This window comes from Lonchura striata, chromosome 6 (assembly GCF_050655825.1).
Source record: "Lonchura striata isolate lonStrDom1 chromosome 6, ASM5065582v1, whole genome shotgun sequence".
Taxonomy (NCBI): Eukaryota; Metazoa; Chordata; class Aves; order Passeriformes; family Estrildidae; genus Lonchura; species Lonchura striata.
The window spans coordinates 18,591,960-18,609,627 of NC_140708.1; the positions used below are offsets into that span (position 1 = coordinate 18,591,960).

At 34.3% G+C, this 17,668-nt stretch overlaps 1 protein-coding gene across 50 annotated transcripts in view; it reads left to right on the top strand.

Annotated features, from left to right (window-relative positions):
• Positions 1-17,668, top strand: part of KCNMA1 (potassium calcium-activated channel subfamily M alpha 1) — a 428,996-nt gene that overhangs the window by 270,536 nt on the left and 140,792 nt on the right. For 46 of the 50 annotated variants that reach the window (XM_085583432.1, XM_085583417.1, XM_085583419.1 and 43 more), the window contains 4 exons: positions 1,769-1,844; positions 6,404-6,479; positions 7,641-7,811; positions 9,451-9,542. In XM_085583432.1, coding sequence (XP_085439558.1) covers positions 1,769-1,844; positions 6,404-6,479; positions 7,641-7,811; positions 9,451-9,542 — 415 coding nt within the window. Of the gene's footprint in view, positions 1-1,768; positions 1,845-6,403; positions 6,480-7,640; positions 7,812-9,450; positions 9,543-9,640; positions 9,733-17,668 lie in introns of all 50 variants that reach the window. The other 4 variants (XM_085583411.1, XM_085583441.1, XM_085583442.1 and 1 more) reach the window with 1 other exon arrangement.

Sequence of the window (17,668 nt, forward strand, 5' to 3'; positions counted from 1 at the left end):
TTGGAGATAGAGGTTTTATTGCTAACTTAGATGTTTCCCAGGTTTCTATTTGCAACTTAGAAATGGTTAACTTGGTCTTATGATTAGCTTCAGATGTAGTGCAAAACATTTTAGAGGCAGGGTTTTTTTCACTCCAGCCATTTTTCATAAAATTTTATAGGGAACAGAGTGAGGAAAGCAGCTGGATAAAAAAGAGATGGAAGGTTTAGGATTGCTAGTAAGGATCCTCTCCTTCCCTGACTAACCACATGAGTAGCAACTGTGGGAACTCCTGGAACTGGAACAGAGGGATGTGTCTCTCACAGTTTCAGCAATATGATCCAAAGTTATCATTCTGTAATTGCAAATGTATCTGACATTTAGCATTATTAAGTTTCATTTTATTGCTTTTCATTTAGGTCCCTGAATCCATTTAGCAAGTTGTGATTAATTTTCAGATTTACCCACAGTCAGTAATTAAAAAGAAACTTTATATCCATATAATAGACAGAAGTGCACTTTAACATTACTTAAGAGTCTTAACAAGGTAAAATATAAGAGCAAATATTTTATTTAACAACTTTCCAATACCACTGCAGGAAAAACTTCTTGACTTAAACACATCTTGCCACATGCACCTTTATGCTTGAGGGGAACCTCTTATTCCAGTGAGATGATGAAAGCTGTGACCAGGTTTATATGTTTGCCAGGATCAGTATTTCCTTAAGTTTCTAGAAATAAAAAGTGTTTTCCTGCACTGGAGTTGGGTAAAATAGATGTCAATATAGAGAATGTATGAGAAGAAGCTGCTCTGGACCTTCCTGTAACAGTTGCAATGCCATGTTACACAACTTTTATGTAACTCCTGACTGTACTCTTTAATAAAAATTATCCTTGGTGCTTTACTTTAATTTTATAAGCTGTGCATATGTACAGTACAGAGTGTACTTTTATTCATATGCCAAAGATCTACATCCAAATAATTTACTGTAGGCATAAGACTATTTTAATAATTTAAGCCCTTAATCTTCTCGATTAGTTTCTCTTGCACACACACTCTTTGTCTCACTGACTTTTTAGTTGTCTGGGAATTGCTATGCACGCAATCTGATTTCAACATAAACATGCTATTTATTTTTAAAAATATTTTTTTAAAAATAGTGATATGTAATGTATTCCTGTAGTTACAGACTGATGAAAAGAATTATAGTAAACTTGCCATTTTTAAGAGAAAAAGTGTGATTTCTCTATTTCCCTGCATGAGGTTTTTGAAATTAGATTGGAGATAGGGAGCATTATTACTATAAAAGATTTTACGTCATTAAGATTTACCAAATTTAATCAGGCATATACAGTCTACTTTATCCAGGTTATCAGAGCTTTTGCCCATGATCTGTTATTTTTCACTAAGCAATGTTGGAGGACTGAAATGTTTCAGACCTGCGTGTCTTTGACAGCCTGAAGAAAAGGACATGTGCACTGCAACTGCCAACAGAAACCTACCTCAGTGAGGTTTTTCCCCCTTAGCTTTCAGCCTGTGTGTCTACTTCTATTAATTCCTACATAAATTAACATTTTATGGTAGGATAAACCTGTTATTAGGAAAATAAATTTAAAACAATTTGAAAAATACATGTTAAGGATCCTTGAACAATTAAATATGGAAGAGCATTTCAAAGGTATTTGACATTTTGTATGTTACCTGTTGATTTAATTGATCACTGTCATTGTGATATGCTGTTACAACTTGCATTATTCTTTGCCATAACTTTGTTTTCTTTTACTGCAGGTTTAAGATTTTTAAGAGCCCTTAGACTGATACAGTTTTCAGAAATCTTGCAGTTTCTGAATATACTTAAAACAAGGTAAGACTTTCTCTTACATGCGATTTAGTTGCATTGGTAAATGGCTTTGATTTGGGGCCAAGTAACATATGATTTTCTTCTCTGGAAAAATAACCCCACTTGTTATTTGTTCTTTAAACCTTTTTCTGCTGATGAATGATTTGTCAGTGACAGCATCTTTTGCTACGTGATCATTTTAATTGATGCGTTTTTATATTTGAAATACCGAGCAAAGTTATGTGTTGATAAATTAAAAGCAGAATTAATTACATAGCTTTGTACTGATTAAACATTGCTTCTTTCCATGTTCTGCTGTCTTGAAAAAACTGAAATCAAAATTCATTCAAAAGAAAACAGTTAAAAAGTATTTTGAGAAATTCTCATTGTGGCTCTTCCAGTTTTTTTGAACTGAGCTTTGTTTTTCACATAAAAAACATTAAATAAAAAAATTTAAATTTTATCATTAAAAACATCTTTATATTGTGTTCATTATCCTTAGTGTTTATTCCATATAGTAATTAAAATACTCCAATTAACCTTCTGGCTTACTGGTTCTTTGGCATATTAACAAAAGATCATTTTGAAGGAAATAAAGAGAAACCTTCCCATGCCTTGCAGTTGAAGACACATTGTTTTTCATCATTCTCTAAAATGCTCCAGGGGAAGTATTGAACCCAGCTTCTAATAACTACTGTAAAATCAATTCCATTTTGAAAACCTTTCCTCTCTGCACCAGTTGCTATTGATGTGTGAGGGCTTTATATGCAGGTAAATCCATTTCTTGCCGTGATAATTTGTAGCAATGGGAAAACAGGTACTGAAATTTGTACACATTCACAGTAAACAGCTGTTGCTTCAACCCTTAACCTTGAAACTATTCTCTGTACTGTAAAACTCTCACACTATCTGTCTTCAGTTGTGCTGCTGGAAGGAAACCAATTCTGGTCAAAGACATCAAAGACTGTAAGGTGAAGTCCCATAGCTCAGAATTCTCAGTATGGGAAAGGAGAATAAGATTTAATATGCAGAACAGCCCTGCTGTAAGAACAGTGGAGAAGCCCTATAAACTCAAAAGATTTTGGATGAAACCTAATAGCCCCTTCAGTAGTGGAGAATTTGTGAAATTCCAGATCCAAAAATGTGCATTAATCATTTTCAAGGTACTCAGAGCTGGTTTATTTAAGATTGACCTGTTGATTGAAACAGCCTTTCTCTGGTGCAGAATTTGCTCTTATATTAGATATCATCATCTCTGCGATTATTTATACGACTGACAAAATATTTATAAATCTCAAATGTTGATTAGTGAAAGCCTGTAAAGCAAAACTTTCTTATATGTGTGTTTTAGTTTAGTCAGTTAATTCATCCTTAGCAGTTCATCACTAACATAATTTATTTAACTGAAGAATTGTTACTGCCCCAAAACAGTTTTTTATGTCTCTCTCTGTTCCTGGTAATGCAATAGAAAATCATGTTTGCTCTCTTTATTGTCTTAATAACCTGAAATGAGCTGAATAATTTGGTCAGCAGTGTTCACAAAACATTTATTTTTTTTTATGGATGTGTCAAATTAAAAGAAATTAACAGAATGCAATTTAGTTTAGAAGAGTTTCTAGTTACACTTGACATAAATTTGATTGTGTGAGGGCTTGGGGTTTCTTTTAATGTCTTGCATGAGTTTAGCTTTTAGAAAGCAACAAGCTAGAAAATTAATTTATTACTGCTACTGCTACCTTCAATGAGGAAATTTTTGTATTTTCAGTGTGTTCTGAAGTACCATCAGAACTGCAGTTCATGTGCTGCACACACATTTTCTATTATATTACCAGAATGCTCTTTAATTGAGAGCTTCTGGTTCTGAATTATTTTGTTTCCTAAAAAAAAAAAAACGTGCTGAGCCCTTGTGATTAATGGAGAATCTTTAAAAATTTTGTACCAGTTAGAGCAGTTAAACTACTAGTCTCAACAAATCTAGTATTATTTAAATGAAGTTTGCTTCCCTAAATTCAATCAATGATTTCAGTTATGTGCTGTGACCTTATTATTACTTTATTATTATTAGACCTTTATTATTACTTTAAAGCTTTTGGCCCACTACTGCAACATTATTTTGCTCAGGGATGGTTAAAAATCTTCTAGAATTAAGATGTTTTAGAATTTTTTACAGTCCACTTCTAAGGTTTTATTGAAATTTTTGACATATTAGGATTTCTGTGAACATAAAGACCAACAGTCAATGACAGAACTTGAATTGTTGAATTGGGATAGAAAATTCAGTATATACTAGCTCTGAAATTATAGTAGGGGGGAAAAAATACTTTTGATTATTTAAAAATCCAGCAAAAGAAAAGAGTTCTCTGAGGTGTTATGTATTTATGTGAAAAAGGTATGGAACTAATTTGACCTAAGCATTTTAGTGCATTTGGCATTAATAACACATAACAATTGAGAAGATGAGAAACTGATAGGGTATACTGGGCACTGCTATGTTTTTAATATTCAGTGCAATTGCACGGAAATTTTCTCTTCCTTTTCTTTTTTCTCCAGTAAAGAAAAACTGTAACCTAAAATTACTCCTGGAATTATTGACTGAGATATGAAGATTAAAGGAATATATATTATTTACACAGTGAGCAGAAGGGCCATTCCAAAAAATGGAATCCAGTGGAAGAAGCTGCACAATGCAAAAACAGAGGCAGTAAGGAGACTAGCAAAGTGTTAGGTGATTATTAGAATATCTGAAAAAGAAAGCTCTATATATTTGAAAAGATCCTGTAAGACAAAGCAAAATTTTAGTGGCACTTTAAGTCTGTACTCTGCCAAGGACTTGTTTGGTTCCCTAATTTGAAGTTAAATGTATATTACTCAAGATTTTTTGTTCCCATGTTTTATGAAATTGAATTCTACAGTTTTCAATTGAAAAATTTCTCTCCATTGTTTTCTAATATATTTTAAAAAATCTGCAGGAGCTTAGGCAGGGCTCACAGTAAGGGATTTTGCACAGATGTTGGAAAGAGCTTAAAGAGGGGGAAAATGTTTATGACTAATCCTTCATCTATATTTAGACTCTGGCAGAAATACAGGGAGTATTTTATAGAGGACAGACAATCACAGTGTTTAATAAATCTTCAAAAATAAAATGTACCAAATAAGTAATGTAAATAGTTACTTTTAATGGGTATTACAGTGACATGAAGAGACCAACAGACACATAATTTTTTATCAGGGACATCTCATGTTCTGAGCTCAGGTGTGAAGGATGATATTCAGCCTTTCATAATGGAGCTTTGCATCTGCATCACTCCTATGATTTTGTTTAATCTAGGAAAGCATTGGTTAAGGTCCTGTGCTATAAATTAATGTTACCACTAAGAAAATAGGGACTTCGATCAACCATAGTTTAAGAAAGAGAGAAATAGGGAATATATATTGATGTTGGTGGACACTAATGACAAAACTGCTGATATGCTATTTTATTTTTGAGTACAGTATTCATTTCATCATCTGTCATACTACCCAGTCATAGTCTATTTCTTATACTCCCATATGTCTACTAACTGTAACTTTTAAAAATATCTTTTAAAGAGCTGTAATGCTTAATTTTAAGGTAATTTTGTTCAGAAAAGAATGCATTTTTATTGTCCTTAAAGTGGTTATAAACAGAACCGAAAATTACTACTGCTAGCACTGAGAGTAAATTTTTCTCAATTTTTAAATTTTTCAATGTATTGCTTTAAGGATAATTCTGGTGTCTTTTCTGAGGTGTTATACCTTCTTACAAATATTTTCAAATGCAAGAATGGGTAAGATTGTTTAAACACAGTCATACATGGACAGCAGTTCTTTGTGTTTCTATCAAATATCCTTAGGACAGTGACTTTTGTGACAAGAGTCACAAAAAATCCAGAAGATTTTAAGTATGGTATTTTTCTGCTGAACTGAGTGAGGTCCTCTCCATGAGTGAGGTATTCTCCATGTTCTGGTTAGAACATGGAGAATACTATTCAGTGTGACTAAAAAGCATTTGTAGATCTTTTGGTAGGTTTAAATTATACTTATTTCTTTTTATAGAGAAAAATGTGAGTGTGAAGTATGAAATACTCTAGTTTCATGTGAATTTTCTGTAAAGAGTTCCACAGGAGTTCATGCAAGCAGAATAATATGGAAAATACTTCGGACTTTACACAGGCACTGTAAAACACCTTAGTTCTTTAATTTGGGAATCCTAATGTTCTCATGTATTTTTTATGTATTTATATGTGAATAATTTTGAGTGTATAGCAGTGAAAAATGAAGAGGTGTGTGTACTGAGGGGCAACCAAATTATCTGTGAAAAAGCATTAGTTATTTCTATTAGTTTGTTTTTGACTACTCATGTAGCTAAGCTTTCGTTTGTCTTTCTGCTCTCACACACTGGGACTTTCTTTTCAAGGTATCTAAATTATGAAAATGTGACCTCATTCTTTTGGGAAATAATCATCAGGTTTTTGAGTCTAAAGTTTTCAGTTGTATACAGGTACCTATAAAAAAATATGTGACAAATTCTAGTCTAATCTCCTTTTTGCTTTGTTTATTTCCAGTAATTCCATCAAGCTAGTGAATCTGTGCTCTATATTTATCAGCACGTGGCTGACGGCAGCTGGGTTCATACATTTGGTGAGTGCCTTTGGGAACACTTCATTGACTTTTGCTGCCGGCCCAGGCGCTCCGAGCTGCTTTGGTGCCGGCACCGCGCTGCTCTCGGCAGTGCCGGACCTCGACAGCGGAGTGCAAGAAGGAGGCGCTCATCCCAGCCCCGCAGCCGGGCTGGTTGTGCTCTCGGGAGGCGGAGATTGGAGCTGTGTTTTTCGGCTCCACTGCACGTATGGATGCCGGGCTGCCCGGCGCGCCGGGCGGCGGTGCGCGCCCGGGGCTCCGAGCGAGCCGCAGCTCCGCTCAGCCAGCCAGGCGGGTCACAGAAAAACTGCACCCAGCTAGGCGGGACTGCATTCAAACTCCTGCTTCTCCTGCTCTGTCAGTCATTTCATGTTCGCCCTGGTAGAGATGCGCAGAGATTTTCAATTTTTAGTTTATGATCTATTTCTCATTCATGTAGAATGGGCAAATATAGCATTTCAATCTGGAAACAATACCCTTTTTTCGATTTTTGAATAAACAGAGCACAACACCCCTTAAATACTATATCAAGACCAAGGGAATGCTATTTTCTAGGATTTGGTTTTTTTTCCCTTTGTTTTTCAACAAAAGCTTTTCCATTCTACTGTAGGAATACTCAAACTTTAACTTCTTACTATGGAACAAAGTTTATTTGGCAAACTGCTTTCCCACTGACAAATTTATAATTTTGTCTCAACAGTGGCTGGCTTTTTGAAAAAATAGTATCATTCCACTAAAGGTGGAATTCTTTCAGTAATTACATAATCATTTAAAACAAAAACATTGAGAAGTACAATTGCATTAAAAGTAAGATTTACTCTGAAAATATTCTGAACACATTTTTATTAAATGAACTTATGAAACTACATTATTAAGTTACATTATTTAGTGGTGCCTGGAAAAGATACTTCCCATAAATTATCTGAGTAGCAAGGCTGTATATATTGGCAAAAGAACTGCAGTGCTCTATTTGACACAGGAACGGGTTCTGTATTTGATGAAAATAAATCACAGGAAAGGATTCAGAGTTCATATCATTTGCCAAATCATATATTTATATACACACACAGGCACATGCATATATGGGTAGAGTTAATTTGGGGTTAATTAGAGTCAGTTATAATTAATATAATTCATTATATGTTTTCTTGTACATTGTAGGTGGAGAACTCAGGGGATCCATGGGAAAATTTCCAAAATAATCAACCGCTAACATATTGGGAATGTGTTTATTTGCTGATGGTTACAATGTCCACTGTTGGCTATGGAGATGTTTATGCAAAAACAACCCTTGGTCGCCTTTTCATGGTCTTCTTCATCCTTGGGGGATTGGTAAAAGTTCTTCTTTATACTCTTCTTAATACTCCAGTTACCTGAAAACTTGATCCTCTATATCTCAATGTTGTAATTAAGGGAATAATAATATTTGGATTATTAAACTTAAATTAATTATAAAACATGAAAGTATGTTTAATATGCATTTTTTCCTGTAGATAAATATTTTGGCAGAGCTTGTCATATTAGTGTAGAATTAGTCCAGAATTAGAATTTTTCTAATCCGTTTAAATGAGTAATGCATGTGATTATATGAAGTGCCTTAATATTTCAACACACAATGTTATTTGTAGTCCTCTACTTAGTTACTGACTGTAGAGCGTTTTTGGGGGTTGCTATTGATATTTAAAGGCACTTTGCGGTTTCAGAAGTCCTACCCACCCTTCTGTGTTCCTTCCCAGAATTCCAACAAACACTGTGGCTTTGGACTGCCTTAAAGAGCAGCTTGCCTGATCCAGATGATGGCAAACCATATTCTCCTTAATTTCAAACATCCTTTCATGTCATGTAGTGCAGTTTTAGCTCACAGTTTATCACATGACCATAACCAGTATCCTTTTATATCAGCAATTTCTCTTTGTCCTGTATGTAAGTAGCACCCAAGTTACTATTTGTCTTGCCAACTTTTCCATTATTTGTCAGTGCTAGTAATATTATTTCACTTGTTGCAATGGTCTCTAAAGTAGCCAGGGTTATTTTAGTATTTACCCTGTGCAAGGTAAATGCTATGCGGATGACGAGTAAGGTATATTGTGCCCATACATGCGTATGTGCACTGTTACCTTACCCTCACCTGTTGGTTTCACATGTACATACATCTCACAGAGGTGATATGTATATAACCAGTGTTGTGAATGCCATATATTAGCCACACACAGATATGTATGAGCATTACATATATGCATTCTCATCTCTGTTTATTGGCATGTGAAGACAGATCATGTCAAATGGCAGTAGCTCTTCAAAGTATCCAGCCACAAGGAAGCTGTTTGTTGGACAAAACATGGCAGAATAATTTTTATTTTCTCCTCAAAACCTTTTTTCTATCACATGTTATTCCAATCCTTATAAATCCAAGAACTTTTGGAAAAGTTTTTTTTTGGGGGTGGTGGGGGGGCGGTGATTTTTTTGTTTCTTGATGGGGAAATTACCCCTGATTTAATCTTGTTTTTGTCTTCTTTTAAATTCTTACAATGGTGGGGAGAAGTCTGTGTTTGAAAGCAGAAATGTAACAGTATCAATAATACTTGGCTTTGGTTTTTTTGCAGTGGGGCTGGGATAGGTTTTTCCCCCCCTCCCCTCTTCAGGAAGAAGTAGACAACTGTTTTTTGTGATTAGATACCAGTTTGAAGTAATTTTGTTCTTGTTTTGTTTTACATGTCTATTTTTCCTCTTTTGGCCATTTTCTTTATTTTTAAGGTATGTACCCTCTGTAAGACCAGCTTTTACATTGAGCCCTCTTGTTTTATAAGATTTTTTTTTCATTTTTTTCTATTTTATTTTTAAACAACTGCATAGATCTAATTCTTTTGCATTTTCAGATCTTAAAAATATATATCTTCTGAAAATATTCATCATCCCCCTTTCTTTGGCCTCTCTTTTTAGTCTTTTCTTCTGTCTCCTATCTTCTTCTTAGGCCATGTTTGCCAGCTACGTCCCTGAAATCATAGAGTTAATAGGAAACCGCAAGAAATATGGTGGTTCCTATAGTGCGGTTAGTGGAAGAAAGTAAGTATCCCAAGAGGCTCTGCTGCCTCTGCTGCAGTAGAACACTCTCTGCATGCCATTTTCTTTTTTTTTTTTGTGTTTCTGTTTCATGCATGTAGGCAATGTTTGCTCGCTACGTGCCAGAAATTGCTGCTCTCATCCTTAATCGGAAGAAATACGGCGGAACTTTTAACTCAACCCGAGGCAGAAAGTAAGTCCAAAAAGACCAGGTGTGGTTGTGGGACTCTAAAGAGCCCCTGAAGGTGGTAACAGCTGACTCACAGCTTACAAGGCTGTGTTCTTTGGCATCAGATGTTACCACTGGAGAGTTGTCACACTATAATTAGAGACCTGGGCTGTGCTATGGTACAAGTCACAACATTTTGTCCCTACTTCAAGAGAACCTGGATACCACTCAGACTACTCTGATATATCTTGTAAAAAGCTGCTATTACATATGCAATTAACTTCTGCAGCAAGGGTGAATTGTCACTTCACCATTTTGAGCATCAGAATATCGTGTGCTTTGTCTCTTAACTAAGTGGCAGTGATAATTTGCATGATTTTCAGACAACTCACTTTTTCAGAAAACTTTGTTTTACTGGATGCAAAATAGGAGATACATATTTACCAGTTTGTTCGGTTGGACTGACTATGTAAAAAGTCTAATAGCCCTTTTTCTCAGCGTTCAACCAGCAGATTTGGATCTCATGCCACTTTTTCTGACTTTCCATGGATATTGCAAACTCTCATGAGTTTAGAATCTGTGACCAGGGATCTTAAAGCAATTCTCTTCCCTGTATCACATTAAGCGTATCTGAAGAAGAGCAGGCAGTAACATTAATATCAAAACAGTGTGATAAAAAAACAAACACACAATTTTTACCCAGTGGCAAAGGTTAAATTTTATTGGACCACATTACCTCATTACATTTCTATTGAAAGCCTGCTTGTTTTCTTGACCAAGTTAAAGCTAGCTTTTTCTGGCATTCCCAGCTCCTGGATGTGCTGGGATAAAGCCTTTACTGTACTAGATGTCCTTGGTGATACAGAGATACAGCACAATACCACCTTTAGTGTTGCCATCCTTCATTTCATTGCATACCATTGTGACATCCACTGGTAGAGTCTATTTGCCCTGAAAGTCTAGTCAGATAGAAAGTCCTTTACATATGATATAAATAAAGTACTCCAAGAAATATATCTAATGAATTGTCCCCCTCTTCTTACTTTAACAAGATAATTTTTTACTTTGTTCCTTTCAAATCCTTACCCATGCAATATTAATTGGATTATGCTTTTATCAAGTTATTTCTCCTCTCTATGTAGCAGAAAGACTGTAAATGTCCCACAGAGCTAATTCTAGAGTACTATTTTGTATCTCTGTGTAGATAAATCAAAGTTTTAAAATTAGATATAACTTTTATACTAATTTTTGTTCAAGAATACTCAAGTAATGAGATAGTAAACTTCAATATATACATTTATTGAGATGCAGTCAAATGTCTAAGGTAAACTGCAAACACTGATGTTGGAAACTTTCATCACTTACCTAAACAAACTAAATGCCTAGATTTATTTCTGGGAATTTATTGCTAATTTCCCAAAATATTTATTTGTGACAGAGGTCAGGACAGTTTCATATTTATATTCATACTTGTTTTCTCAAAGAGAAGTTTTTCAAACTCACAACATATCCCACTGTTTTCAAAGCTCTAAAGGAGTTATAGCAGAGGGAAATATGGTTAAAACCTGTTTTGCACACAGAGTTTGTCCCTCCCCTTCTACATTGTCACTAGTACCCAGCATTGCTCAGATGTCTCGAAATTTGGACCTGATCTTCAGTCAGAACTCCACATCCTGAAAAGCTCAACTTCAGATTACAGGCTTCTGCTAGCTTTGGGGCGTGCTTAATTTTATTTTTTTCACTTTTTTTTTGTCTTTCTTTATATGCAGTCTCTGCTTTTTTCTCACTCTGTTGTCAGTGCTTTCTCTGCTGATCTCTACTGCTCATATAATTTGTTGCTTGAAACTCATCTCTGTCATCAGCATACAAACTGTTCAATTTACTTTATGCATTGTTTTCTGCTCATGTGGGTCTTTCATCAGAGAATCTAAACTTGGGAACTGCACAGTAAAAAGCCATTAGGACTCCTTGTTTGATGTTGCTTTTGCAGTCAGTAGAACAAGATTGATGAAATGTTATGTTTGGCCAAAATTGAAGTTTTCATTTGGAATTCAGTGTTGAGAGAATAGATTGTCAGAACCAATAAGTTTTCCTTTGCTTGGGATATGGGCATGTGGTAGTAATTAGCAGTATAAGGTCTTTAGTTGAGCAACCAAGCATAGATTCTGGCAGCAAAAATAATGAGAAACTACAGTTGTTCTAATGTCAGAAAGTTTCCAGATTAAATACATTTCTAATATGAAAACAGCTGAATTTTGGTGAAAGATATAGTTTCAGCCCTTGAAACAGCAAATATGTGTACTTTTTAACTCTGTACAAAATAGATAAATACATGGAATCTGTTTTATTTAATCTATATATATGTTTATACATTGTCAAGGTTTAACCCCAGCCAGCAACTATGCCAGGAAACAGCACAACATGTTGCCTTCTAAACTCAGTGTGTGTAATAACATGATTATTAAACATTTAGGTCCAAAATTAAAACCAGTGTATGATTATGTATGTTGTTTTGAGTTTTGCACTAAGTGACTTTAATACTATGGAGAGCCTTGCTACAGAATTGTAACTATAAAGGAGCTAGAATATGTGCATAAAAATTATTGATACAAACTTCACTAACTAAAGAAGAGAAATAACAAACACATCAAATTTGAGCTCACATTTAATTTTTCTTTTCAGCCAATATAGTCCCCAAAGGATCATAAACTATACAGGATTCATTTTGCATAATAAAGAAATTTATTTTTGCCTTAGATGAGACCCATACATACAAACTTTGGAAATAAAAGTACTTTGTAGACAGTTATCACTGGTTAAACTTACTAGATAATAGGTTCATTTAGTTGTGAAAGTCCACAGAGAATTTTTTAGATTTTAAATTGAGTTATAATTCCTGCTTTGTAATATTATTGTAAGGAGACTTCTAAGGAACAGGAATTTCTTTATAGTCTTTGACTGAAGTTTCATCTTCAACTGTTAAATAAATAGCAGTACTTACTGTTGCATTTATACCAAAATATCTATACCAATATATCTATACAAAATATAACTGAGGCCAGATGTACGCATGTAATGATGAGTATTGAATTTGGCACAGTTATAATCTGGAACAAAAAAAACCAAAACAGTCAAGCAAACAAAAATGCTTCCTTACACCCTGTCTACATTTAGCTCTTTTCTTTTTAAAGCTTTTAATTTGACTTTGCTTAGGCTTTTTCTCTGAATTATTTGTAAAATTCATGAGTTAATAGTCAAGGGATCACTTTAATGTGAAGAACCATAAAAGGATGAAAAGGCATCTGCCCCTCTGTCACTATAGCTGGCTTTAGAACAGAGCATTAGACCTGAAGGTTTGTTCATGCATTCATACCCCTGGAAGGCCAGAAGGGGCATTGATCACTTTGGATGAATTTCTAAAGTGCTGTAATTGCCTACTTTTCTGTAATGTTCAAGCTTTAATTCTTTTGAAATAAGAATCTTTTTTTTTTTATTTTTTCAAGAAAGTCTTGGGTTTGGATAAGTAGATTTATGATATAGCACTATTTTTGTGATATTTTGGAACTTACACATTTGGATCCAGCCAAAATAGTACTTACAAGATCATTTGTGTTATTTTAAGGAAAAAAAAAACCCACCAAGGTTTTTTTTGCTTATTTGTTTATAATATTTATACTGAAGTGTGGTATGTGATGTGGTTAAAGATCCAGATCCGTTTTACCTCTTTCTACCAATCCATAATTAAAATTTTATTCTGTATTTGCTAATTTACTTTTGAATCACAATTGTTCTTGTTCTATTTCTGTATTTGAGTGTGCATACAATCAGACTGGATTTTAATTCTGTGAAATATTTTCCAATTGAAGATTTTAACTTATTGTATAAATCAGTGTGCACAAAGCTCTAGAAAGCATATGGAAAGAACATTTGTTAGCTGATGAACTCAGCCTAGATCACTTATTGTTTTTTTTCAGTCTTTACATTGAATTAATGACTTCTAATTTCATGGACTAAATTATTTTTTATACAAAACTGCTATCAAATCCGATGCAAATTCTTTATGAGGGCAGAAAGTAGGAGCCAGCTTTGCATAAATAGGTATGGCAAGGAGAGCAATGACCTGTCTGAGCAGGGAGGTTGGGCCAGAGGAGCCACAGTGGTCCCTTCCAACCTGGCCCTTCTGTGGTTCTGGCTAGGTTTATATAAAGTGCTTGCTTTGTCACCATAGTACAGGTTTATGCTAGACTTCATTGCAGATTCAAAAGATGTAAAAATAAATTATCCAGAGGCATTATTGTAGTTATTATGTAAGATTAAAAATGCATTTTAATGAAATCGCAGTCCTACACTGTAAAGGTATTGGAACCTCCTGTTTCTCTGCTCTCATGATCTGCTCTGCTTCCCAGACATTTCTACACATTTCTTAAATTTACAAGCCATAAATTACCAAATCATCACCATATCAACAGGAATAATCATCTGTTAGAAATTCCTTCCAGAAGGAAACATGGGATTCAATAACTAAACTTCACAGAGGAAAATAAAAACTGTAGACAGATAGATATGGTAAACAGAAAGACAAACAGATAAATTTAAGTTGACAGGCCATATTGGACTCATTAGACATTTGAATTTCATTACAAATTAGAAAAAAGAAATGTTAAAGCTTAACCAAAGAAAAGGTCCATTTATTGCAGTAATGAAGGCATATCTCCAAAGAAAGTGACATTAAATTCTTATATTAAATAATTTGATGCAATATGTAAGATATTATTTTTTCAGTGGGATGAGAATGTAATAAGAGAATGTGACATGGATTACATTATGATCCCAGGGGTGTCTCTAGTTCCCATCTGCTAGCCATTCTTCTAATCCCACTTTTTCAAATGAAATTTCACTTAGTGATAAAGAAAATCTGATGAGTGTTAAATAGACTGACAGATAGAAGAAATAGGAGAAACTTATTTTTTTTTTCAATTTTGTGTGCATACTGAACTATATCCATTCTTTTGAAAGTAAGAAAGGAAGTGTGGGAAGTGACATATAAGAACATTATGACTTTAAAATATGTATTTGAGGTCTCATACCATGTTCTATTCCTAAAATAATAGCACTTTTATTTTTCCAGTTGAAGTTTTAAAAGTTCCTTTTCTCTGCTTAAACTTTGAAAAAACCCTTTTGAATTTGGCATCAAAAAGCAGTAGATGCTGTTCAAATTTTGACCCAAGAAAGACAGAATCTGGTTTATACATCTGCTGATCTACCATATTCTACAAACTATAGAGTACATGGCATTCCAGGATGTGTAATGTGAGATGGCAGAAGTGATTAATTGTTCAGCAAGTTTTAGAGACTTCTTGCTTTCACTCAGATTCTGTTGCAGAAAATTACACATGACATTTTGGGATGATTTCTGTGGAAAGAAATGCACTGGCTCTGCTCATGGATCAAATGCTCGAAAAATCTGAAAAGTCTTTCCTAAATCCTGCATTGCTTACAAAGGACTTAATTATTTTTTGAGCACTTAAAAAACACATAAGGTGATTTGGAAATGAGTAATGATGGGAGAAAGCAATGTATTTAATAGAAACTCCTTTCAGTTGATTTCAGAAGTAAAACCAGGATGCCTTGTGTGTGTGATATCTACCACACAAAATATCACAAAAATAAAATCCAGGGTTTGGAGAGGTTAGAACAGTCAATTAAGGTCTGTTTGCAAGTGAGATGCTAATGCTGGAGGTGTAGATGACCCCTGCATTTAACTGTAAGCTTTCTAGTATGGGCTCCTTGTGCCTGCTATTCAGCAGGTTTTTTTCTTCTGTTTATTCACTTTTGTCTTCTGATCATAGATGTGTGTTGTGCCTAAATGTTGTGTTATTTTTCATAAAAGCAGAAATACTCTAAATGATATTGCTATTCAGACTGAATGAAAGGATGAATATTCATACTTTAAGCTATAATGGTAGCCTCCACTAATCCAGATTCTAGAAGAACAAAATCACTGTTCTTTTATTTTATTATGGCTTGTTTGGAGGTGTGCATCAAACAAAGAATAATTAACTTTTAAATTGGTTTATAGGGAAAAATTGCAAAATTCCTTAGATCATGATCATAAAAATGCAAGATAAATTCATCTAGCTGTAGCTGAGCAAAGTTTAAATAAACAAGGCAGCCCAGAGTGAGTCATGTAGGATAGCATGCCACTGCAAACATACTTGGATGAAAGCTCTAATGTGTAGTTTAAACAAAGAAATGTGCTATTAATCCTAGATTAAAGGAGCTGAAATGCAGTCTTTTATTGGTCACAAAGTGATTTAATGTTTGCATCTGAGAAAATTTCAAATTCCTGATATTACCAGTTTCCTATTTGTGTTAATCTGATGTAGAATCCAGTAGGGTTCCACTGATCTGTACTGTGCACCATATATTGAACGGAGCTTTTTCAGTGCTTCTCAGTATTACCTAATTCCTTTTTCTTTATTCATGATTAAGAGAGAATCCAAAGGGATGGAACCTGGTGGAAATAACAGATATTTTCTGTCAGAATTAAGCACAGCAGCTGAAAAGTACACTCTGGTTCCTAAATAGCTGACAGTTGAAGCTATAAGGTCCAATTTACAGAAATTAAAAGTACCTGAGATATGTTTTCACATACTTCAATTACAGCTCCTCTGACAGGTATGACCATATGCTTGTATACTTTTAATGCTAATACATATTTTAGTGTCTGCAACACTTCTTAGTAACTACAACACTTTTGAGATTTTAAATCCTTCAGAAATAAAGAAAATAACAAAAATCTACTTTTGGACACAGGAGGAGAAAAAAATGTTAAACTTGCTTGACGGTCAATTAGCTATATCCTTTAATATTTTTTGTTTGTCTCCATTTTACTAGGAGATTTATACAGCCTGATGGGAGAATCAGGTTGAGAAATTAGCTTACAGTTTAATTATTTTTTACTGTACACACTGGCTACATAAGAGATTCTTAGAGGACCATGATCTTTGGGATCAAGTCTTCTGTGAAAAAGAAAGGGAAACACTCCAAATTGTGGCTGCACAGCAGTTAATACTTTTAAGAGTTAAACTGAGAGAGGAGTTTATATTGAAATAAGAGAAAGACACAGAAGCACACACAGGAAGTTTGGAGCTGAATTATCAGAATTGTGAGTAATGATTGGTAAATCATGAAAATCACAACCATCTAGAAGTGTACTGTGAACTGGTATATTTAAGTATGTATATCACTAATAGAAAAACAAGCTGACCACCATATATACAATACAAGCTGACCACATATACAGTCTCTGTTGACATTTATTGACTTTTTTTTAATAAGAAAGCATCATTTCTTTGAGCAAAACCTGTTAGACTTTACAAGCTGCTGCCTTCTTCAACCACAGCAGCCTACTACTGGTATGTAAAGAGTTTAGATGGTCAGTAGATGAAGGAATGAGCAGAATGCAAAGCAGAAATACCACAAAAAGATCTGAGCACATGTATTTGATATTAATGTCATAATTTTATAGAGGCATCTAGATCAATATGCACCCCACTTCCTTTAGTTACTTGACAAGTGTGCACCAAGTATTCAACTGAATGCTGAAGAGAATTTTGTATTTATTGTTTTTGATTTATTAGAACAGACTAGATGGACTGAGTTTTTTCAGGTTCTTTAGTCTTATTCTAATAAAATGGATATTTCTTGCAAAATAAACAGGGAAAAGATTTGTCTTTTCTATTTCTGAAGGAGGAACAATGCAAAAATCCTTTTTAAAGAGTCCCATTTAGAGTGGATCTGTTTTCATTTACAGGGCTATTTACATGGTTTAAGTGTATGTTCTCAATTATCTCATGCCAGAAACCTGGATGTTTTAATTTTTGCTAATTTCATTGTTTCCCATAATGAAACAGTGTGTCTCTGTAGTAGCCTTGGATTTTTTGTCTCAATTTTTGTT